The following is a 24,087-nucleotide window of genomic DNA, read 5'->3' as shown; positions in this document are numbered from 1 at the left end:
GATTTATTGCTTATAGAGTCTTGGTTGGTTCCATGTGTGCTGGAGTGGACAGCACTGGATTTATGCTCCCACTGGGGAACGTAATCCTTATTTAGAGTGGTTACGTGACTCGGAAGTTCACATGAAAATGAATTTGATTAGTGTGGAGTGATGAGCAAATAAGTGTATGTGTGTATGTGTACACCTAATTTTAGTGAAGGCTTTGGCTTTATAACACTGTCAATTTTTCTCTGTTTATTTCTTGATGAGTTTGTGAGGTCTGTTGGATTTGAGTAAGCTCCTCAGGAAAAATCAGTACTTTTAAAGGTAAAAATCTGAATCTGGTTCATCTCATATATGCTGAAACAAAAGTGTTTATTAAGAATTGTGATGAAATAACCAGGAACAAGGTAAAGGGACAAGTACATATACTTTAATCTCTAAAGTAGCTTTTAGTGAATCTTTAGGTATGGTGTGACAGGTATATGGATCTTTAGGACTGATGAGGATGCAAACTCTTTAATGTTTGCTATCGAATGAAAACAATTTCAACTGCACTGATACTTCTATTAAGCGTGCAAAGATAAAGAAAACTCAAAGTTAATGATGTAAATTCCAGGAAAGTACACTTCAAAACTGCTGACAAGACAGTGTTTTGCTGTTGGTATTCATTCCACTTCCCCTTGTCTTCACTACCTTGTCTCCTGTTTTGATACCACCACCAAGGGACAGCTTTATCAGAAGCTTAGCAAATTACCGCATTGTTCAACAAGTTTAGTTAGGCAGATAAAGCACTTCCTCTCCTCTCGCTCACGGTGCGGCAGGAGGCAGCGCCAGGGCTCTACTCTGGGACACCAGCATGACACGGGGTGACACTGGCATGGTCACCTGGCCCAGCCCTGGTGTTTGGGAGAATTTGGTTTCTGTTGAGGATGCTTTTCAAAAAGTAGTAAAAAAGAGATGTTTCTGCTTACCTCTTTACAAATACAGGAGTTTGCAGGGCAAATCTTTATGCCTAGCTCATAAAAGCTTAAATCTATCAGTGTTTTTTTTTTTTTTCTTTTTTTCTCATAGAGTTTAGTTTTGCTTTCTTAAGTGCTTTCAAATGCATCCTCTTCTTGGATTACGTATCTTCTCCAGCTCCCTGCACTGAAGCACTTGTAAAGATATAGTTTGAACCATATCCTTTGATAGAATTTGGTGTATTATCTTTCCTCTTGACCTTTTGTTTTAAACTTTTTTATTCTTGCAATGCTTTCCCCCCAATTGCCCATACTGTGCACATTTGGTTTTGTACCCAGGCTTTTGATCGGAATCATGTAAATATGTGCCCAGTGTGGCAACATGAGATGTGGTAGGAGTGGCTCACACTGGAGCTCATAGCTGACACACGTTGGCCATACAAACTCTGCCAGCTTTGGCTTCTGCAGTTGGATGAGATGGAGAGAAATTAGTTGTCTCTATAAAACTATATTCTTGCTGGCCTGGTGGAGCCAATTAAGGTTCTGACCAGGCAGGTGCACAGTGATAGTGTCAGAAAGCTGTGCTCTTTTCCCCTCTGCTTTTCTGTTTTATCTTGATGTCTGTTTACAGAAGGATGTCTCATTTGCTCAGGGCACTTAGTAGGGAGGGAAACAGACGAAATATTTTTCATTCATGCCATGTGTTACAGTAAGTGCTATCGTTTAAGGAAATCAAAGCAATATTTAAGACCTAATTCTGTCATTGCCATCAGATATTAAAGGTGAAGTAAACTCCTAGTCAGGATTTTTTCTTCCAGTCTCAGGAAGGACAGGTTTTCCTCCAAGCATTTCAAGGCATGCTGTATGGTCTTACAGAGACTGTGATAACGCAGAGAGCTATTTTCTTCCTCCAAATGACAGCAGAAACAATGCTGAGACCTTGATTTTTAGAAGAGTTGCTTTCTGAGGCCAGGAAATATGCCTGAAGGAAGAGGGGGCCTCCTTGCTCCTGCAGCCTCTGTCTGCAGCAGGGCAGAGCTCACATCCCCCTCTGCAAATACCCATATACCTCTTGTGGTCTCATGGAGCACCCTGAAGTATGGGTTGGTTGAATGTAGAAATGCATTTCTCTTTCTGGGCATTGGGTGGGAAAAGAGTAAATTGCTACACAAGTGGCTATCTTCAGAGAAATACTGCACTGCTAACTACACTCCTATTTTTTCTATAAAAGTACATGTTGGTTGGATTTTGATTTTTTTTTTGTTGTTGTTGTTAGTTTTTTTTTTTTTCTCTTTAGTAGATAGATGTCTTGCATTTAAACCAGAGCTTAGGCCATGCTAAAATTATTTGTTTATCTATTTTGTGGACAAAAAATCTTCATAGATATTGAACCAGACCTTGACTCCTTGAACTAAAGGGGGAAATGCGCTGTCTGGGCAGGGAAACATCCTTTGCAGGTTTTGATGACTGCATCACTAGCCTGAAATTTGATGTACTTGTGGAGATGCTGAAATAATTTTCCTGAGGAAGAGGCATCTGGAGGAGACATACTCCTCATTGTTGCTACTTGAGTAATGGCCTTGAACATTCAGTGTCTTCAAAAAAAAAACATCAAAAAACCCTGAAAGAAAAGACCCTCCTAGAGTAAGAAAGTAAAGAGTTAAGTAGATTTGGAACTATTGCAAATTCAGAAGAAAGCACTTTTGACCTAAATAAAAACTTGAAAGTTGCTGTTTGAAAACTTTATTTTTAAAAATCAATTATGGGGATGCTCCCAGCTGATAGAACACTGTGAGCCACAGAGCTGGAAAGTAGCTCTGCAGAAAAGGACCTTGCAGTCCTGGTAGACACCAAGTTGAACCTGAGTCAGCAATGTGTGCTTGCTGCTAAGAAGGATAATGGTATTCTTGACTTCGTTAGACAAAATATTGCCAGCAAGTCAAGAAAGGTGATCCTTACCCTCCACTCAGCAGAGATGAGGAGTGCTATGTCCAGTTTTGGGCTCTCCAGGGCACAAGAGGCATGGACATACTGGAAAGAGTCCAGTGGAGGGCCACCAAAATGATCAAGGGACTTGAGCAGCTCTCCTGTGAGAAGAGGGTGAGAGAGCTGGGGCTGTTCAGTCTGGAGAATAGGAGACTTGGGTGGAATCTTATCAATGTGTGGAAGTACTTGAAGAAAGGGTGCAAAAAGAACAGAGCCATTTCAGTGGTGCCCAGTGCAAGGACAAGAGGCAAAGGGCACAAATTAGAACATAGGAGGTTCTGTCTGAACATCAGGAAGCACTTCTTTACTGTGTGGGTGATGGAGCATTGGCCCAGGTTGCCCAGAGAAGTTGTGGAGTCTCCCTGCTTGGAGATCTTCAAAAGATGCCTGAACATGGTCTTGGTCAACCAGATCTGGGTAGCCCTGGTTGAATAGGGATTTTGACCAGATGGTCTCCAGAAGGCCCTTCCAACCTTAACCATTCAGTGATTCTGTGAAGTCATTTTACAGCCATTGACTGAAATGATTTGTTCTGAAAATCTCAAAATCTAGGAGATCCCTGAGTTTTTGGAAAATTTCCATGGATTTTTATTCTTTGGTGAATCTTTGGATATGTATTTTCTCCAAATTGTCCAAGTTTTGGTTAATCAGCGCTGCTTATTTCTACTCCTGTAACAAACTCTAAGGAATAAAATTCTCATGGAAATAGTTTCTGAAAGCAAGAAAATCACTGCTTTCCTTCTATTCAAATTACGTCCAAAAGGAGCTTACCCATGCAGTCTGGGCCCCAGTGTCCCTGGCAGCACTCAGGTTGTTCAAATTCCTTCATACAAGCGTGTCGGCATCCAGGAAAAGAAAGTGTTTGTGTTTTAATTTCTAGATAATACCTAAGGAAAATAAATTGGAGCTGCATTAAAGCATTTAAAAGCCTTCTGTGGTGAAAAATAAAATTCCTAAACTCCTTTTCCTCTTTCAGTGTTGGTGAAGGGCACTTCAAGCTTAGTAGTATTGATTTTGACTTCTTTTTCTTCATTAAAATATACACTGTATATCAAGGGCTTAAAAATATCCTCAGAGACATTCCTTTTGCAAAGTATATATTTATTTTCTTCACTTCTGCAACCTTAACAATTTAATCCAAGTTTTGGTTTGAAATAGCATTTGAAAAATTACTTAATATCAAGGTTCTTTTAAATGCTAAGTAAGCATACTTAAATGCTAAGTAAGCAATTTTTTTTTCCCCTTAATTGAAATTCAGGCAAATTTTTAGATTTATTTTGAGATATTTTCCTGCCATGTCTAGCCCCACACACCCAGCCTGGCACTTTGAAAATTCTATTGTTTGTACACTCTCATTCATTTCAAGCATGCAGAATAAATAAGGAAGCCATTTTATGATACCACTCAAAGAAAAATCTCATAGGCCATCGATACCAATGTTTATTTTCCTCTTATGTCATTTACTGTTTAACTTTAGACACAAAGTGCTCTAAGTGACACTTGAATTCTGGAGCAGGTGAAGTCAATAAATGCTGGCTGTAAATAACATTTAAATTTTCCTTAAGAAAACTGCATAGAGGTGATAATTTGTGATACAAATCAATATCTTGTGATTCACAGAGAGCAATATTCATGGTAAAAAGCTCAGACAGAAGAAATACCTGCAGTCTGGTATTCCAGTCCCATTGGTGATTTTGGTGTAGCCGGCAGGGCACTGGGTTTCGAGGTTTAAAGAGCAAGGTACACATTCAGTTTTCATTCGAATGAGCAGCTTTTGATCACATTGCTTCTTCATCTGTAATGGGAAAAGATTCATTAAAAAGAAAGGATAGGTCTCTGAATTGATATAACTCTGCCCCCAGTGGCTTTACTGACAAATGACAAATTGAGCTCAGGCTTTACCCTCACCCTCAGCCACAAGCCCTGTCCTGCTCAGCAGCTACAAACCCCTGCTCTGGGGCTCAGCTTGGTAGCATACTACATACTAGGGCTTCCAGTAGTATTCACTGCATGAAATACACTCAATATGTTTATGCAGGACAAACTTGATTAAGAGTATTATTTCTATTAAGAATATCTTATATAAGAATTCTTTATAAGAATGCTAAGTCCAGCAGACTTGAAATGGAGGTTACTGAGACAGCATCAGCTATATTCAGAGTGTTAATTCTGAAATTGCCTTGCCAACCCAAAGCACGATGGAGACAGACAAGTGCTGGCAAGTGCCTTCTTCATCCAGTGGTAAAACCAAACATTAGGTGTGGAGGAAGTTGCTTGTGGCTCTGCGCACGCAGAGCATGGCACAGGCCTTTGTTAAGGCGGGTTTTGTATTATCAACACTGCTGTATTGAAATGGGGGATTATGGCTGGTATTTTCAAATAGACATAAAAGAATGTTGTCCAGCTTTCCTTTGAAATCTGGTAGAAGTTATGGGCCTGACCCTCCTTTTCCCCCACCTGAAGAAAGCCACAAACAGCCTGGCTTAGGAAATCTGGCTGTAGCCCTCCAGCTCAAATGCCAAGGGCTCCTGCCGCTTGCTGTGGTGTTTTGAGAATGCAAATCTGACAAATGAATTGAGAAGGTGGCAAAAAGGGGAAAAAAATAAGGCTTAGGACATTGTCACAGTTTTGGCACTGTATTTTGTGGTGTTGAAATTAGATTTTTGAAAGCATCTATATAACAAAAATGTCTCTGCTTCCTGCTACTAAAACAGTCAATCCATCTAAAAGCAAAACTCTTTGCTGAACTCCACTTACTGCTGGTTTCCTCTTCTATCTTAATGGTGAGTACTTCTAGAAGCAAGTTCATAATTCACAAGTGAAGAGAAGTGATGTACTGCAAAATACGGTCTTTAAAAGCCAACAAAAATAATAGATGAAACTATCATTGCAGGAGAGGAAGTACTGTAAAGTGCTTAATTTTCTAGTCCAAGATAACCATTTACCCACTGATGTCTATGTATGGACCATTTAGGTGGTCTTAACTCACTGAAGCAATATTGACCGTGACAGGCTTCCTATCTGATACAGCAGGATTGAAGTGAACTCTCTGAATGGCGTTTCAATTCAGTAGCAAGCAGTCAATTAAGACAATGTCTGAGCTATTGCCAGTCTGACGAAGAGGAAATGCTTAAAAGTTTATTTTCAAGAGCTGTACCTGCCTACTGCATATGTGTGTGTACTTGTGTGTACATATGTATGCAGGGACCAGTTACAGCAGCATCATCCATTTAGAAATATTTAGATATGTTAATAGTAGGCTGTGGAGGTTAGAGGTAGTTTCACAGATCACACAAATAAGACAATTGTACCAGAGGAGTATAATACAGGATACTGGAGGTTCTTGCATGAAATTTTCTTTGAGCAAGAGATCTCTTAAAAAGCATTTGTTTGATTTGGAAATGGCTGGTCAGTTTGTGGAGAAGCAAAATGTGGTATGTTGTTTCTGTCACAGTTCAGCTGTGATTGGTTTGCTTCAGCCTCCAGCCAGTGCTCTTCTGTAGACTGCATGACAAGTAGCAAACTGTTCTCTTACCAAGTTTACTACTCCCTTCCTATAAATACATACAGCCGAAGATCAAAGTACATGTTCTTTGTGCACCTAAGTAAATAGCATTGCTTGAATTCCCTGCTATGACTCTCGTTTCCCAATTCTTGAGTCATTTCCCCGGCTTCCCTCCAGATCCTGCTCAGTTTGCCAGTAGCCCTTCTGGATGGGGAATGTCAGACCCAGTCTGGCTGGGCAATGCCGGTGCACATGAATAGGACCTGTGTGCTCCCCCTGCCAGGTCTTTTCTGTCCCCCACCTCAGCAGACTGACCACTAACCCTTTGTGCAGCAGCACCTCAGTAGATCATTTTCTATGCAGAGTCTATCCCAAATCATCTCTTCCAATGACAGAGCCTACTGCATTTTTTATGTTGCTGCTGTGATAGCCTCTGGTATTTCTGCTCAGGGATTTTCAAACAAAATACGTGCACATGAACTCCTGTGCAGTCCAGTCCCAGATGTGGACCTTCTGTGTGCATGTGGACTGTGCAGCCTTGTTGCAGAAGTTCATAGTTGCCCTTGGCGGGTACACTGGTTCCCAGGGTAGGATTTCTGCATGTGCTGTAGCCTGCTAGTCTGACATAAGGCCCTCACCCCAGCAGGTTTTCCCCTTTGCTGGTTATCTTTCCTTCAGTGTTTGTGATAGCAGCACATTTCAGTAACGGGGATGGTGAGGATGTGTCCCAGATGCTGACAAGGAGATTAAGTTACATGAGCTCTGAGGGACTCTGCTTGATTGTGATTGCCCAGTTGTAAGTACATTTCAAGAGCTATTTAGTTGTCAGTCTTTAGTCTTTACAGAGATACCATTGAAATCTGAATTTCAAATTTCTGATCTTTCAAATGAGGTGGAGTTATATTTGGGTGATGAAGCCTCTTCCTGTAGTGCAGTTGCATTTCAGGCATCACTGAAATAAAAATGAGACCCTTTTCCAGATTTTCCAGATGTGGGTGTAGTGAAGATACAGCTAGAGTAAACACTAGGCAAAGCCACAGCAAGCAGTGCCGTGTGAGCTGAACTGAGCAGCCTCTCTGTCCTCTTGGCAGGGCCCAGAAGTGCTGGACTAAGCTGGCTCTTGGGCTTCAGGTCTAAAGTGTCTCCCACAAACTCAGCTAGAGCATCCCCGCACCTTGCTTCCCACCCAAAACTGCATCATGAGCGCTTCAACCTTTTCAAAATCCCAGTGCTCAGGACCAGTGCAGCCACCAAAGAGCCCACCCTTAACGAGAAATTCCTCATGTGCCAGAGCAAGAAACACCACCACATATATGTGCAGCCTGTGAACCTTAATTCTTATAAATATTTCCACTGAGTCAAATCAGTACCATTAATGTTGAAGAATCATGATAAATTCAGAGCATTGTCTGATTTTTCCATTTCTTTAACCCAGTTGACTATTTAAGCTGGGCTCCTCGCAGGTGCCTGGGGAAACCATCACAAGTCTGAGGCTGTGAGGTACAGACTTGAAAAGGTGTTGGTAGGAGCGGCTGAAATGACCTCAGCACAGCAGTTTTTATCCAAAAAGGCATCCCACAAAATTTTAGTTTTGGAACAAGAAAATTCAAAGAGATTTTATGGAAGATAAATTCTAAATAAAAGTAGGTTGTGTACATTTTCCCTCCCACCAGCTATAAAAACTATTTTAAAATGGCAGGGTTATTTCCACTTTCTCCCATTTCCTCCTTTTCTCTTTTTGCCATTAGAGAAATTAGAAGAAAGGTGATTTGTCAGTGGCTCTTTCTGAGAGATGGAATAATGCATTTCCCAGTACTTGTTTGTACTTGACAAAGTATTTTTCCATTAAAAAAAAAAAGAATAAAAAAAGTGGTTTCCTTTTTTTATTTTTATTTTTTGTTCAGTTTTTCCCTGTCCTCTTGTTTCCTGTTCTACATGTGTTTTTTTTCTCCAGAACAGTCATTTAAAGCATCATGTTGTGAGGCAATTTAAATTAGTGCGTATTTATCTCACTGACAAAATCCTGGGTCAGATTAGTAAAACAACTCTTTCTGCCTCACTACAAGAGTGTTGAAAACAGATTTCATGAAGTTCCACAGATCCATACACCATTTGTATGTGATACATACACAAAACTCTACAAATATTTTACATAGACGTATAACTTCTTAAAATAACTTTAAATGGCTGGATTCCCTATTTTTTTTTCCCTAAATCTCTGAAATAACATTTCTTCCTTCTGGTTAGTAGAGTAGATATTCACTATGCCAAATTTTCTCCTTTCATCTTCTGACTTATCAGAAATTCAAATGGTTTTCTTTTGTTGCTTTTGACGAATGTCAGCTACAGTCTTTTTTTGCCAGGTTTACCATTTTTAGAGTTTTTTTCAGCATATTTGGCACATCTTTTGAGTCAAAATCTCAGCCAGACAAAACAGATACATTTATCTCATTTCAGAGGATTGAATTATATAGCTATTGGTTTGTAATTCAGTGCCACATGGCATCAGTGACTGTTAAAGGTTTTTTTTTTTTCTTCTGTAAGATACCCTATCTGTTAACAATTCTCTCTATAACAGTGAATGAACTGCCACTCCCATAGTGTAATAGAGACGCATCATAAATCATTATTTGAATAAAAAGCTGCTTCTTACCTGATCTGGGACTTTTGATGTCAAACACAGCTTCATTGCAACCAAAAAAGCCAAAAAGTATAAAATTAATGGATTTTTTTCCATTGTGAAGAATTTGATTTTTTTTTTCCTCAGAGTTCTTCAGACATGAGTACTAAATTTATGACCTAAAGTGATTGTTAGAGTTGCTATTTCTTCAGGATTTTTAAGCAAGTAGTTTAAAACGACACTTGTCTTCCTGAAGGAAAATGAGTAAAAGTGAGAGCACGTGAAGCCTCCCTGCAAACAAGAAAAATTCCAAAACTCAGGGTCTGTGCTGAAAGTGTTCACTGCAAAGCTGAATAAACCCTTCCTAACTGAATGACAGGATATCCTGACAGGGCTCTGTTCATTTATCCATCTCTCTGAAGCTGTTGACAGTACAAAACCGAGGACGTTTAACTGTTACGACAAAAGATGTTTTCTTCTTTAAGGTGGGCAAGAAGAGAGGACTGGAGCAACTGCTGTGCTTGTTATCATTCCATTTTTCAACTGATCTTAGGCAGACCGAAGGCTCTTTGGAAGTTGGCTTATCAGCCCCTAATGATGCAAGGGTTGGTCCCCTGACTGTAGTTTAGGGAGGAATACTGACTTTATCTCAGGAGGCCAAAAGAACATTTTCCAGCTTTGGTTATCTGGATTAAAAAAAAAAAAAAAAAGGGGGTGGGGGGATTTTTTATTTTATTTTATTTTTTTCCCTTTTGTTGAATCATCTTATTTCTTGGAACTATCAGAAGAAAATTAAATTAGCTATGTTACTCATATATGATTGTGAGGGATTAGTAAACAGACATTGTAGATTGCCAATAGCAAGTTATTTGGCTGCTTTCTTGTTCTGCTCTTTTTTTGCTGCTCTGGTCAGTCTTGTAAGGGCAGCCTTTCTCGTTTCTTAAATTCTCAATGACTTGACTGCCTCCAGTTTGCCAGTTTTGCACATATATATATATATATATATATATATATATATATTTTTTTTTTTTTTTCCTCATACAAAGTTTTGTTTTAAAGTTAGGTTATGTTTTTGACTGAACAGTCCACAGAAGCACAGTGGCTGTAAACACAGTGCTTTCTCTTACCTTTCTGCCAGATTCCTACTTGTAGACATGGTTTGATGCTGCATTCACCTTTAGACCACAAATGTAATGTCTAAAGGAGTTGTACAGATTAATTTTTTTTCCCCTAAAGAACTCAATGATAATACACACATAACACACAAAGTAATCTACTCATGTTACACGCTCTGACTGAATACTGCAAAATTGCTGGTAGGAGATGGCAGGGCAAGATGTTTCCTGCATGCTCATCAGATCTTGTTCCTTTCTGCTATATGATGAGGAGAGTAAATCATTTCTATTTTTTTCAGACAAGATAGCAGCCAGAGGTTGTGACGTGCATGTTGACAGTATGTATGGCCCTGAGAATTGCCACTTCTCTTTTCTCAGGTCAAGGCCTTTCACCCTCTATTTTGCATACAATGGACAATCTGGCCTAATGGAGGGAGTCATTCATTTTTTTCTTCAAAAGAGCAAAGCCTTGGAGGATCTTCTCTCCCAAGTGATGACAGCTCGTCACCACATCCTGTGTGCAGCAGGACGCGTTGCTCCCTCACATTTCCAGCAGTCAGCACTGGAATGAGGATGTTTTATGCCATGCACTGAAATTACTTAGAAGTTGGCCTTTCTTCCCTGCAGGAGGATCCCAGGTGTTTTGTTTACCTTGAAAACTGTAGGAGTGGGAATGCAATCTGGTTTTCTTCCTGCTTTTAAACTAATCTTGGAAAATATTTTACATAGGAATAAAATGTGAAGTTTGGGAGTAAAATTTACCTTCCCTCTTCTACAGCTATGCCACCAGCAACAGCAAGGGGCAGGTTGCTGGAGCTTGGATGGGATGGCTACCTGGACAAAGCAAATTTTATGTGTGTCACAGCAGGAGCTGACAGCTTCTGTAGTAGCTGGAGGGCAGCAGGGCTTATTGCCTGTTGCCACTTCAGACAGTGCAGTGCTGAAAGGAGCTGTAAATCAAGCAAGTCCCTTTCCTGTGCTGTAGATCAAGATAAAAACCAACACACATCAGCGCTATGTTATCTGCTGTTAACTCCCATATAGGCACTCATGTGAAGCAACCCCTTTTTGTCTTTCCTTCCTCTCCATTCATGTCAAGTGTGGTCTCTGCTAGCCCCTTTGCTGACCGCCCTGCTCCAGAGGGACTGGTCACCATTTTGTGCTATTGGGGATGGGGATTTTCCTCGTTCATAGGGGTTAGACTATACCAGGTGCTGGCTGTAACTGCCTGGCCAGCTCCTGTCCTGCACTAGCCAAAAATACAGGCTAATACATCACCTGTCGAGCAGGAGGCTTGAAGCAGCCTGTGTGTTGTGATATCATTGCTGATGGCAGCCTTGAAGCCACCTTAGTGGCCTGTCTGGTGGTGACAACACTACTGGGCAGCTGGTGACTCCAGTGCTGTTGTCTGTGCTGGTGTGCTGTTGCTTGTAGAAGCCGTGGTCTGCTGGCGGTCTCAGCAGGCTGGGACACACGTCCTCCCCTTCCCCTGTGGATGTCCAGGCCGTGGAGTGCTGAGGGTTCCAGGCACCTCTTGGAGGCTGTGTCTACCCAGTGCAGTGATGCATCTATGCTGTCTTTGTCTTGGACATACTCCAGCTCTTGCCCTTGGTGTGCTTGTGTCCTTTCCTGTTCACCCAGCCCTAATGTTTCTGGGACTGTTCTTTTCTAGGGTCAGTGGAAGCAATTGTGTGCTCTTTTTCTTGCTGCTCTTATATCTTGACTGAAACCTTGAATTTCCTACTCTGCAATCTTCCTGACTTTTATTTTAGTTTTGTGGTGTGCCTCTTTCTCTGTTCAGCTAAAGTGGTGTAGAGGTCTTGGATCTCTTTGGTTCCTGAAGGAAAGCAAAAATTTTGGAAGCCTCAAGCTACAAATGTCAAAATGAAAATGAGTCTGTTGAATTGGCTCTCTTGATCCCATGTGTATCCCCCCCACCCCTTTGTCCCTTTCCCCTCCTCTTCCCCTCCTTTTTTTTTTTTTTTTTTTTTTTTTTTTTTTTTTTTTTTTTTGACAATGCAGTTATATGCAAAGGTAGTAAGAGCAAGGAATGTGGAATGATGGTGACTGGGCACAAATTCACCTGAAAGCTGGGAGCAAGTCAAGGTAGAGGAGCCTAGCCAAGGCTCCCTGGTGCAATCTGGGCCACTCGGATGCTCCCTGTCTCAGCCACTCATCACCCTTGTACCTCTGAAGCCTTCAGGCTGCAAGCAGCCCAGTGAAAAAGATTAGTAAGACTCATTGTGTGTGATATAAAATACCATTTGTGTGTAACGCAGACCATCACAGCCTTCCTCTGCTCTGCTCTTGCATTTCTGCTTCAAGTGGCCATGAGCTTGTTGCCTTTTTACTTTCTTCAGCCTCCTACTGTCTCTCACCAAGTAGCTCCTTTTATTTCTAAGCTGAAAATGTCAACCAACCAGAGAAAATGTAGTAGTTCATTTATGTAGGTGGTTTTGAAAACAGTATTTTGTGCCGCAGTTTATTTCACCATAACAACGAGATAGTTCTTTCTCAGAGCAAGGAACTGGCACATGAGGTCAGTTTAAAAGTGAATAAAAAGTAGTGGAGATACTGATACGGTGGTTGCAGTGCTCATATAGCCCTACGTGGTTTTGATAACTCCATCATTCCTTACATTTATTTTTTTAATTATTAATTGTTTAGTGACTATATGACTTGCATCGTATATTGTTTCCCTGAACTTTCTGTGTGTGCAGCTGGAGGTAGCTGAACAACACATGAGGAGCTCTCAGAGACTCACACAAAGCTCAGCCATTTCAGAATATTAAAAAAAAATAATGGAGAAAGAAATAAAAAAGAAGTAAGACCATTTCGAAGCAGAACAATCATTACAGCCTGAAAGCTCATGAACTCTGTGTAACAAAAGCCAGTGCCACTTTCCTGATGCTGTCTACAGGAGTGGCTTCTGCTGAGGAACCCATTGCGTGGTCCAACTCCTCTCTCTGGGGAATATCTTCACTTGTGAGGTCTTAGAGGGTGAATTGAGTAACCATTGCAAGACTGAGGGCAGTCTTGAACTAAATTTAATATTCTGAGTAATTTGTAAGTGAGCACCAGATAAATTATTATTTTTTGCTCTATGTGGCCTGTGTTTTAGACTGATCACAGCAAAACTGTCCTCGGGGTGTTGGAATAGCTGCGGTTTGAGGTTCCACATGTCCAAGGGAAGTCATTTTTCTCTTTGTTTGGAAACTGATAAAGCACCTTGCGGAGGGTAGGAAAAGATAAAGTGTGCTCAGAGGAAGAAAGCTTCCTCGGGGGAGGGAGGCTTTGGTTCTGCCCAGAGAAACGTCTGAATGCTAATTGTAGTTGGGAGAAAGGGGGGCACAAGCCATCAAGTTGCCTAGGAGGAGGCTTGTGGAAAGGGGAGGGGGAAATATTTGGGAAATACTGCCTTTGATTAACACAGACTTAATTGGAACATAACAAAGAGGCTTAAAAAAAAAAAAAGTTTGGCAAATTAAATCCCTCTTGTGCCATACATCTGAGGAAGCCAACGGTGGCCTACAGAGAGTCTGAATGGGCAATGTGGAAAGTTTTAGGGGTGCGTAATTTTATCTGTGGGGTTATGACAGGCGTCATTTTGAAACATGGTGACTATCAGAACTAATTAATTCTCCAAGCCCACAGGATGCATTAAGATAGAGCTGCAGCTGGTATGCTGAGGAATGCCGTGCACACGGCAGAGGCCATCGCTTTTATCAATGTTAATGAGGGAGAAGGCACAGACAGCTGATCTAAACCCGAATGCGCTCACGATGCATACAGCTGATGGCAATGCAGACTGCCAGTCAAGGGGTGGTCTTAGCCATAGATTAGATCCTCATAGTGGCCTCTTCAGCTTTCTTTCTCTTCTCTCTTTTTTTTTTTTTTTTTTTTGTTCTCAAAAGAGTCTTTCAGCTGGTGAAATTGTAAACAAAAGGCATTCTAGCTGAGGCCATAGCAGAGAGGGCTTTGCTAGGGAGACATCAGGAGAGCAGCAGCGCAACCCAAGACAATGTTATTTACTATGAATTTTAAGGTGGTGTTAGGTGGTGAGCTGTAAGGCTGAGCGTATAATCAGCACTGTGCTCTAAAAGGAATGACCGCAAAATTATGCTCAGGGCTACCGCTTCTACCCTTTCATGCCTTAGTAGCACACTGCTTAAAAAAATGAAAGTTCATCTTTAGCCATTGGTAAGGCTCTATGTCCTGTAGGTCCAGCAGGATATGGGATGTACAAATAACGCCCAGATTTGTAGGAAGCACTGCCCATGTTCAGCTGTGTGACAGGCCAAGATGTACAGGGGGATGAAGCTACAGGTCTCCTGGCTGGCGATGCCATGGGGATGAAGGGAAAGAATTAGCAACCCAGACCTGGCAGTGTTGGTGGTGTAAAGGACTACTGGAGCTATCTTTGTGTCCCTGTGTCTGCTATGCAGCATTTTCTGCATTGCAATTCTTGAGAGATCAGACTCTGGGCCCATGTTGCTGCCAGCTAATGGTATGATAAATGCAGAAGATGCAGTCTTGGTGCAGTATCGTGACTCTTTTGAACAAGCGCTGTAACTCTTCCTGGCAACATACCAGTTTTAATGACTCTGAAGAGTGTTATTTATTGGACTAGAAATATAACACATACTCAAAAAAATTTGGAATAAAATGAATCACAATTATGAGATGGTGGATAAATACACCAAAATAAACTTGTGTGTTGAATTAACATCTGCCTGCTTGCATAATAATGTGTCAGCATGTAAGGAGCTTCAGCTTTAAGATGTGATCAAAAGAAATTGGAAACTGGCAGCAACTCCTAGTGGGCTTACACAAAATCAGAAGGTGGCTCAAATGGATCTTCATGGCAATTCTCAGTCAAACCTATTTTATAGTTTCTAAACATTTAGACAGCAAGAAGAGTGGGGCTGTTTGTACGTGCATTTTGTATTTCCCCACTTTTGTAAGACTGCAGAGTGTAAGGCCAAAATACCAGGAAAACCCTGAGATCCCAGTACTTAGGGTGGACAGAGGGATGTGGAGTGTGGATTTCTGGTGCTGCAAATGCTGCATTAGTTACTCCAACCCCATGGCAGGCAAGAAGGAGAGAGCATGGCATACAACTTTCAGTCATCTGTGTCAGAACTGGGGACGTTTGGAAATCCCAGGCACCGTAACATAAGGGATTTCATGCAGTCAGGGGAAGTAGCAGAGGCTGTGTTATTACTGTGGTGTTATTACCTGCTGATTTCCTTCCTTGCTCTAGACAATGTAGAGAGTTCACTGTAATTTTGGCCTACACATAGCTTGTATGCTTTCATAGTAATGCCTTTGTTTTGCATAGTCAGACTTAAAGAAAGTTAGCATAATATAGTAAATAATTCGCTAGTAATAGAACTGAATTGCAGATAATGATGAGGAACAACCAACATTTGCTTTCCTTTTTATTTATTTATTTATTTATTTATTTATTTATTTATTTCCTTTTCCCCTTTTAAATACAACCTTTATAGCATTATCCAAATGCGTCTGTTTACGGCTATAGTGAATTGATTTCAGCCATCTCAAACTTTGTTTGGGAAAGATTGTGCGGACAGCAAGCTGGCCCAGCTTCCACAAATGAGATAGCATATGTTATATTCCCTCGCCTTCGTGCCTCAGATACATAAACTCCTTGTAGCCATCAGGCTACTGGGTTCTGTTTTGTGCTGTGCTCCATGGTTTTACAAGTATACAGCAGCGTTTCTTCAGTAGCCCTGAATTTGTGACTCAGGGGCAGCACATTGTTCACAGGGACATGGGGTGTGGAGATGCAGGGGCGCCTGTGTGGGTCGCCTGGCCACGGGCCAGCAATGGTTGTAAACCACTGCCCTAAGCCACAGAGTTGGACTTGGCGTAAGGAAGCTCCAGCTGTGTTTTTGGCTCCGTTGCTGACAGATGTGGACAAGCCACTCTCCCTTTGCTTTGGCCACCTCTTCTGCTTTCTGCCTGTCCAAGCTGCCTCCACCCCGTGCGAGGACAGGCTGCGGGGGGTGGCTGCAGTACGAATCGCTGCTGAGGAGGAGGCCTCGCTTCCTCACCCGCATCCCCCATCCCTTTTGGGCCGATAAGCTCCGTCCTGCCGCAGGCAGCAGCCCAGGGGCAGGGGGCAGCGGCCGCCTTTCCACCTGCACCCCGCTCCCGAGGCCTAGAACAGGGCCGGGGCCGCTGCGCTCCCTCCCTGCGGCGCCACCGGGGGGCAGCAGAGGCCGAGCCACGGCGCCAGGCTGGTGCCACCACCGGGAATGGGAACACCGAGGGTTTCCAGCTGTAAAAAACACTGGAAACTCTAAAAAAGCACCCAAGTTTGAAGCCAGTGTAGCTGGCGACGAGATGAGGCTGGGCACGCTCATGCAAAAAGTCCTCTGTAAGGGCCCGTGCATGTCGCCAGGCTCTTACAGAGCTGAGCAGGGAACCTGGCCTTATCTTCATCTTAAATGTAGGCAAGCTTAGGGCATGTCCAATATATAGAAAGAAAAATGCCACAATTTTGAAAGTTTTGTTGGAGAAGTCAAGTAATTAAAAGTATGAAGAGACCAGAATTAAATGTGTTTCCCTGAGAGGAATACTCAGGTCAGCAAGTAGAGACGGTAGCAAAAAACAAGAAAAAAACTAGGTTATGGAGGGCTTATAAACTAGAATATTCCTAGGTTTTGAGTGCTTGACTTGTTTTCAAATTTCAGAAGTGGAAATATTATACTTGTGTATATACATATATATGAGTATATATATGTATAAACATGCACAAAGGAAAAAAAAAAACACCACCTGTAAGCCACCACTATCTCTCTCAAGATGGGAGAATGTATTTTAACATCATTTAGCATGAACAATGTTCTCGCAGTGTAAAGACAGACTCTTTCACATTCATGCCCTTAGCATCCTTGTGCATCGTCAGTGATATTAGACCAGCCAGAATTTGGAAAGCTCTGCAGCCCCAATGAATTGTACCCTGTCTGTGTAGTTATATGTGACAAATACTGACTAGCTGTGTGTAGTTAATGAGAGAGAGGGCATAGCATTGTAAGACAATGAATTTAAAACTTCCGATTTTAAAAAAAAAATTATTTATTGCCTGTGGATGTGAAATTACAGTAAAACTTCAGGTATCATCTGGAAAAGTTAAATTATTACAGAAGAACACTGTGGCATAAGATTATGAACCTCACTTTGTTCAAGAGCATTAATATGCTAAGGTGAACAAAATGTTAGTTTTTGGTTTGACCTCTGGGAGAGAAGGACCTCTTCTTTCTAGGAGAAGACCAAATAGCTAATTCAAGATGTGTGCTGAATATTTTAGTAACAGAAACTCTCAGTTTGCTTCACTGTGACATCTGTCAGTGGAGTATCCTTCTGACTGGGGTGTTCAGTTCTGATCAGCCCATCCCATGGAGGAAATAGAAGGGCTTGGAAGGATCTGAGGAGTGAAAATGGTAATGATTAAAACATACAGTGACAAATGCTTGTGTGGAATAGATACAAGATAAAAAAGATGTAAAATTATTACAGGTGTTACAAGATGTGTAGAGAGGATAAATGGGAAATTCCTAAATTACCTTTTATTGTAATTCTACAATAAGAGAAGGTTTGAAGGTTTGAGAGAATGGAAAGCATTTACTTCTTTTTTTTTTTTTTTTTTTTTTTTTAATTATTATTATTAAAAAAGTTATTTATTTGGAAATAAGAAATCAAAAACTTTAAGTTTTTTCTGCATGTGCAACTTATTTTTAATTTCCCATTTTTACATTTGTAGATAGGTAAGACCTCAGATATCTTAGCAATTGATGGTTGAAAAGACCTGGGCAGAAACCCTCTGTTTCGTAGACTTCCCATGCCGCATTTAGCTAGAATCCAGAAACAGCAGCCTTTTCTTTCTTGTGGAAAACATACAGATTGTGAATAACTTTGTTCTGCTTGAACTCAGAGTGTAAGTCATCGTAGGTCCAGTTGAATAAATGTTACTGTAGAAAAAAAAATAAATTCTGTCACCATTCTGTCTTGCTTACTGGGTAAAGTATCTGCCTGGCATGCTGAACTCCTCAGAGAAGTAGTAGCTTTTCCCAAAGTCTGCTGAGGAGCCCAAGGGCTCAGAGCAATTTGGGTGCCTAAACACAGGCATCTAGTGCCCCTTCAGATGTCCTCAGGTATTCAAGACTGGTGAGTGCTGTGGCCTCTGGAGCAGCAGCTGGCAGCCACATGGGCTGGGAGATACTGGGAGGCATCTAAAATAATCCTAGATAACTCAAAAAAACACCATGGGCATAAGGACCACAATGAAAACAAAAACCACAAAGAGATGCAGTTTATGAGGATATTGAGGGCTGGGCCTAGGATGACCACAGATGTTTCCTTCCCGACTTTCCATTAGACAGGATTCTACAGAAATACAGTTTTTAAGACAAGCATTTACTTCTTGTTCAGTAGTTTGGCTTCTGTGGATCCACAATCTGAGAAGCACAGGCTGCCTGGAGGTCCTGGGAGCTGCTGAGTGTGGAAATGATGTTCTGAGGGAAAATCAAACTGATGCCTCAAAATCAATATCTTCTCTCAGAAGAGGATTTTTTGGAACCCAAGTTTCCTGTTGGGAAATCAATATAATGGAAAAATCACAACCGGTTGTTCATCTGATGCAGGCTGCAGTCAGAGGGTAAATACTCGTCTCTTCCCATCAGCCACCGAGTATTTCAAGAGATGTTATGATGCAAGTTTTCTGTCTGAGATCCAGCCCTCACTGGCTTGGCACTCTCAGCTGTGAGTAGTTTTTCAAAAGAGCTCAGTTCCCATTGTGACTATTATGACCAGGTTTTCAAAAGATTTCAGCACATTGAGTGCCGAGCTCCTTTGAAAACCTACTAATAATTATTTAGGTGAGTAAATAGCGTGAGTCTAGTCATAAAAGCTGACTCTTTCTGGAAATTCTTACCACAAAGCAATGTATATTATCACCCTAAAAATTTCCTGCTCCATGTATGTGATTTGCCTTTATATTTACTCAGCATTTAAGCTACTTTAAATACAATTTTGGAAAAAAACAGAGTAACAGCTATAGTTTGCACTTCAGTGCCCTATTGTTAATTCAAGATCAATACAATACAGCCTTTTTGTATGGTGATGGATACACCATATGAAAAGTTTGACTGAATGCTGTTATTAAGCAAGCTTTCCAGATTTGCTGACAAGTATCAAGACCAGATATGGTGGAAGAGTGAGGATGAATTCTCTAGGAGAAGGTCTTCGGTTATTATCATACTTCAAGATTGAAGAGTAAGGGTGAAGGAGATTATGCTGATGACAGTCCTGCACCCACAGACAGCAGCACTAAGGACAGCAGTACAAGTTTTTAAGCACTGTGTTCCTTACAAAGTCGGATTTAACTAATTCCTGTCACAGTGCTTAGGAGGCAAAATGCCCAAACTTGTATTCTTGGCAAAACTCCTGAGTGAAGACGGAATTCTGAATTTAACCCTTAATGTATATGAGAATGCAGGACGATAGCAACAACTGCAACAAGTAAAATCAAAGGCTCATGTAGTCTGGTATCCTCCTCCTGACAGTGCCCAGTGCTGGATGTCTAGCAAAAGAGTAAAAGAAACAAACTAAATGTGGAGGCTTCCATCTGTAACCAGCTATTTTTACCTCTTTCATATTCTTATTTTTCACATTCTTATTTATTGTCTCCGTAGCATCTTGTGACAATGACTTCCACAATGCAGTTGCATGCTGTGTGAAGAAGCCCACCTCTTTTATTTCAGAGCTACTGTCAGATGCTGTTGTCTCTATTTGCTGAGGTGTGAGAAATAGCTAAAATAGCTCTCTGTGACTTTGTGAAATTGTATGATATCCCTCTGCACCCATTATTTCTAGTTGAGGTGCAAGCGTTATAGTTTATTTATTTTTTCCTCATATGGGAGTTGTTGTGGACCTCTGACTTGAGTTCTTCCCTTCTTCGAGCTACAGCCTTTATGAGTTCTCCTCTGATGCTTTGGATGATTTTTTATTGAGCAGCCTACAGCATTCAAGATGGCTGTGCTTCATAGATTATATGGCTACACAACAGCATTGTTTCATTCTCAATTCTCCTTAAAATTCTTAGCACTGAATATACTTTCTGCCCACTCTTGAACATTGAGCTGATGTTTCAGAGACGGAGCCACAAGGTTTCCACGTCTTTTTACAAGTCTTATGTATGTCGGATGGAATTGGGGATCCACACTCCTTAAGAGAGTAGATTGTCTGTCTTAAAGCGTTCACAAATCTTTAATCATCTCATCCTATTCTTGCAAGTGTTGGATAAGAAAATCTATTTTCTCAGTTTCTTAGCCATGGTGCTCAGATGTGTCATCATGTTGCCATAAAAACTTTGTATTTCATTGATCATTTCTTTATCCAAAAGCAAGATGTTGGTGCAGACTTGTGCTGCTATTTATTTTTTGCCCTTTGAGGCAAAGAAATTAGAAGTGTTTGGTTATCTGGGGCTCATGCAGAGCTAAGAATAATATGGTAGCAATATAATAAAGCAAACCATGTATTTATTCATTTATTTATTTAGTTATTTTTTAAGTTGGGTAAGGCTATTGAAATTATACTCTGTGTTTTTTTTTTGTTTGTTTGTTTTGTTTTGTTTTGTTTTTTGTTTTTCATGAAAAGTCTGTCCAGTGAGCAGCACATTGCTCTATCCTTTGAAAGCAAAGGTTGCACAATAGATAGAATTACAGTATTATTTTGAGCAGTCTTTGAATAATTTGTTTTTAGACTGGCTTGTTGCTATAACCTCATGCTGCCCCCAGTGTAATGTCTTAGATTGGTTGGAAATTAGATACCTGCACAGAGCTGCAAGTATCATCTGCAGAACATGAAATAGAAAATCTCAGATGTATTTGGAGTGAGACTGCCCCATATATTACGTGTAAGGAGGTGTACTTTGAGACATAACATTGTGGAAGTTGTATTTTCTTTCTATTATTTAAACCACTTGAGCTTGTCTCTCAAACTTAATAACACCATGAAAATCCCTCAGTGAAACTACAGTTTATGATACCAGGTGAGGTGTATTTTGTTTTCCATTTCCTAAATTATTATTTGTGAGCAAGTGCTACAGATTGCTTTTCTGTAATTGCCTTTCATGTGATAGATGCACTGAGGTGTTTTGTCTCTTAGACTCTTGGTCACGCAAAGTCCTTTGCAGAAATATTCAGAAATCTCGGTGATTCTGGTTTATTACCAAGTTAATGCTTAGGACATTTTACTGTATCAATTAAAAACTCGAACTGAGTGAGGCTGAAGACATAAATGCCCAGCATCACAATAGAGTTGGGTGTCTTTACACCCCACTCTCTTTACACAGTAGGAACTGTGAGAGCCACAGGAAAATCCTGCATGCATAGGTAACTCCATTCCTGCAGGCACCTGCTTTTTGTCCCAAAGCCTGAGGAGCCCCTTGATTGCCAGGACGGTGGATGCCTGGAAACACCGCCTGTCTGGCAGGAGTGGAACAAAGCCTGAAAAGGGGTGAAACATCCTTTGATGAACTGATTTCACTTATTGGGCTTGAATAACCTGATGGAGAGATGAAGAGATCCCTCTCTGTCCTTTATAAATGCTTGGAAAGCCTGTGTTGTGTTGTATTATTGAGTTTTGGTGTAACAATATTATGGTCCTTGTCTGTCACCAAATAGTAGGGCAGCTCTTCTCCACCTGTACCACAAAGTGGGCATTCTTTGACTTTGGTCTGTGCCAAATTCAGGACAAACATCATTCATTGATGACACAGATATTTTCATCTTAACATGCCAGAGGCGTTGCTGGTGCCACTTGTCATTTGTCTTCTCTTGAACAGCCCAGTTGTTAGAGCAGTCATTCAGGAAATGGGGGATTTGAATTCTCTTTCATTGTCTATCCATCATCTCGTTGCTGCAAAAAGTGTTACCAGCCTTGGGACAGGGTGCGCTACTGTGCTGAAAAAGTGTGCTCCTAAAAGGATATCTCTGCAATTGTTTACTTGGTGGAAAGCACTTATTTTCCCACTTTTGGGAAACAAAACATTTTTAATGAAATATTTTTTCTTTGAGGAAAAATGAAGCAAAAAATTTTTTTTTTCCAAAACAGCTTTCATATGGAAGCCATTTGCCAAAAAATATCATTTCAAATATTTTCCCTGTTTCTGACACTGGTGGTTGAGTCAGTGATTATGAACTTTGGAATGAACAGAGACTCACATAAGTTTAACTGTTATTAATATTAATAATTAATTGTCACAATGCACTAATGTCAATGAATTTTATCAAAATGAAGATCTTGTAAAATCGGCTTTCTGTGAGAGATTAATGAGTCTATGTCTGTTAAATAACACAAATATAAGAGATAATTAATGACAAAAATGCTAGATAGTACCTCTATAATAAAGGCAGTAATGTAGGAGGAAGGTGTTGCTAGACAATTTCAGGATAGAAAAATAATGCACGGTTTTCAAAGTTGGATCAGTAAGTCCATAGTACAATGTACTGAGGTGAGCTGGATTCTCCAAGCGCTAAGTGAAGTCTTTAAATATCTTTTTAAAAGCAATGCTGCAGTGGTACCAGTGGTTATAAGTGGGATGTAGTGCTGTGCTGCAGGGCTAAGGGTGAATCGTGAGGACTGGTCTTTGTCCTAGGTCCTTAACTTCTGCCCTTGGTGTGTGCTTTAGCCCTTTTGCAGATTTGGGCTGAGGAGCATGAAGAAGATGGCACATTTGATGTAGGTCATCTGAGTTCACACTGTTATCAGAGAGATGCTAATGATGCCAAAGCTGAATTTGTCAGGTAGGTTGAATGCTGTATTCATTGCAGCCCAAAGAGTGGTTTTGTGCCAGCAAAGAGTACAGAAATTGCTCCTGAATGTAATTGAAATATTTTGAAAAGAAGTGGTGAAAAACTTGTGATGGGTGACTTAAGGAGATATTTCCAAACCCCATTCAGGAGCAGCTAGAAAAAGTGCCACTTAGTTGTAAGAAGAGGACAGAGATGTATCAAAGCTGGCTATAAAAAGAGAATAGGCTTTCTGTCCAGTTGATGTCCTAGAGATGTCATAGGTGATAGGACAAAAATAATTGGTGTTGGGCCCATGTCCCTTAAAATGAATAGTAAAATACAAAGCTGCATGATGCTGTGATGCAGCTCTGGGAGGGTGTTCATAGTTTTAATAGTGCCAGAAGGTAAGCATGGGATGGATCTGAGAAGAAATTCTATTACGAATTTACAAGCTTTTGTCCGTGTACCCTCTTGTGGCAAGACTCTTGTGAAATCTGGCAATTCCTCTATTGGAGAGACATTTGGCTGGGCCAAAGCTAGAAGAAAACTGGGACTTGCTAAGGTCTAATTTCAGCCTTTGCTTAATATTCTTTCTTAAAAGAACTACATCTCATGTAGAGGAATTCATGTAGAGAAATTTAATTTCTCATGTAGAGAAATTAAAATGTGTCAATAATAATGTAATTAATGAGAATGTGAACATTCTCCAATAATTACAGACTTGGAACTCAGACTAAGCGGGGTGGATGCATAAAGCACCACTTACACCCTGCTGAATGGGAGGTCCAGTGGCACTGCTACCTCCTCTCAAGTGGCAGAGGGATTTTGGCATTAAAGTTGTCAGATTCATATTCTGGCATTCTGTGTGGTATGGACCACTGTAAATCCCTCTCAAAACTTTCATTTACAAAGAAGAACTGGAGTCTGTCCCTAAAAGATAACATTCTGTTTTCCCCAGTGATAAATTACCGTAACATTTGATAAACACAGTTTGCTGTAAGAGGCTATATCAGCCACTGTTATCAAAAGTTAATTTTCTAGACAAAATATTCATGTGGATCATTAGAGCTATTAAATACTGTGTCAGTATTTAAGGAGC

The 24,087-nt window shown here is 40.7% G+C and overlaps 2 protein-coding genes across 2 annotated transcripts in view; one reads left to right on the top strand and one right to left on the bottom strand.

Annotated features, from left to right (window-relative positions):
* Nucleotides 1-9,423, bottom strand: part of STAB2 (stabilin 2) — an 85,688-nt gene extending 76,265 nt beyond the window's left edge. The window contains exons 1-3 of the mRNA XM_084533113.1: nt 9,086-9,423; nt 4,589-4,722; nt 3,699-3,814 (exon numbers count right to left, since the gene is read on the bottom strand). Coding sequence (XP_084389239.1) covers nt 3,699-3,814; nt 4,589-4,722; nt 9,086-9,169 — 334 coding nt within the window. The 5' untranslated portion in view covers nt 9,170-9,423. The remainder of the gene's footprint in view (nt 1-3,698; nt 3,815-4,588; nt 4,723-9,085) is intronic.
* LOC311443188 (uncharacterized protein) overlaps nt 1-24,087 on the top strand; it is a 289,234-nt gene that overhangs the window by 61,786 nt on the left and 203,361 nt on the right. The gene's annotated exons all lie outside the window — the stretch shown is intronic.

Source organism: Aythya ferina (genome assembly GCF_964211825.1).
Source record: "Aythya ferina genome assembly, chromosome: 1".
Taxonomy (NCBI): domain Eukaryota; kingdom Metazoa; phylum Chordata; class Aves; order Anseriformes; family Anatidae; genus Aythya; species Aythya ferina.
This window is presented reverse-complemented; position numbering and strand designations above follow the sequence as displayed.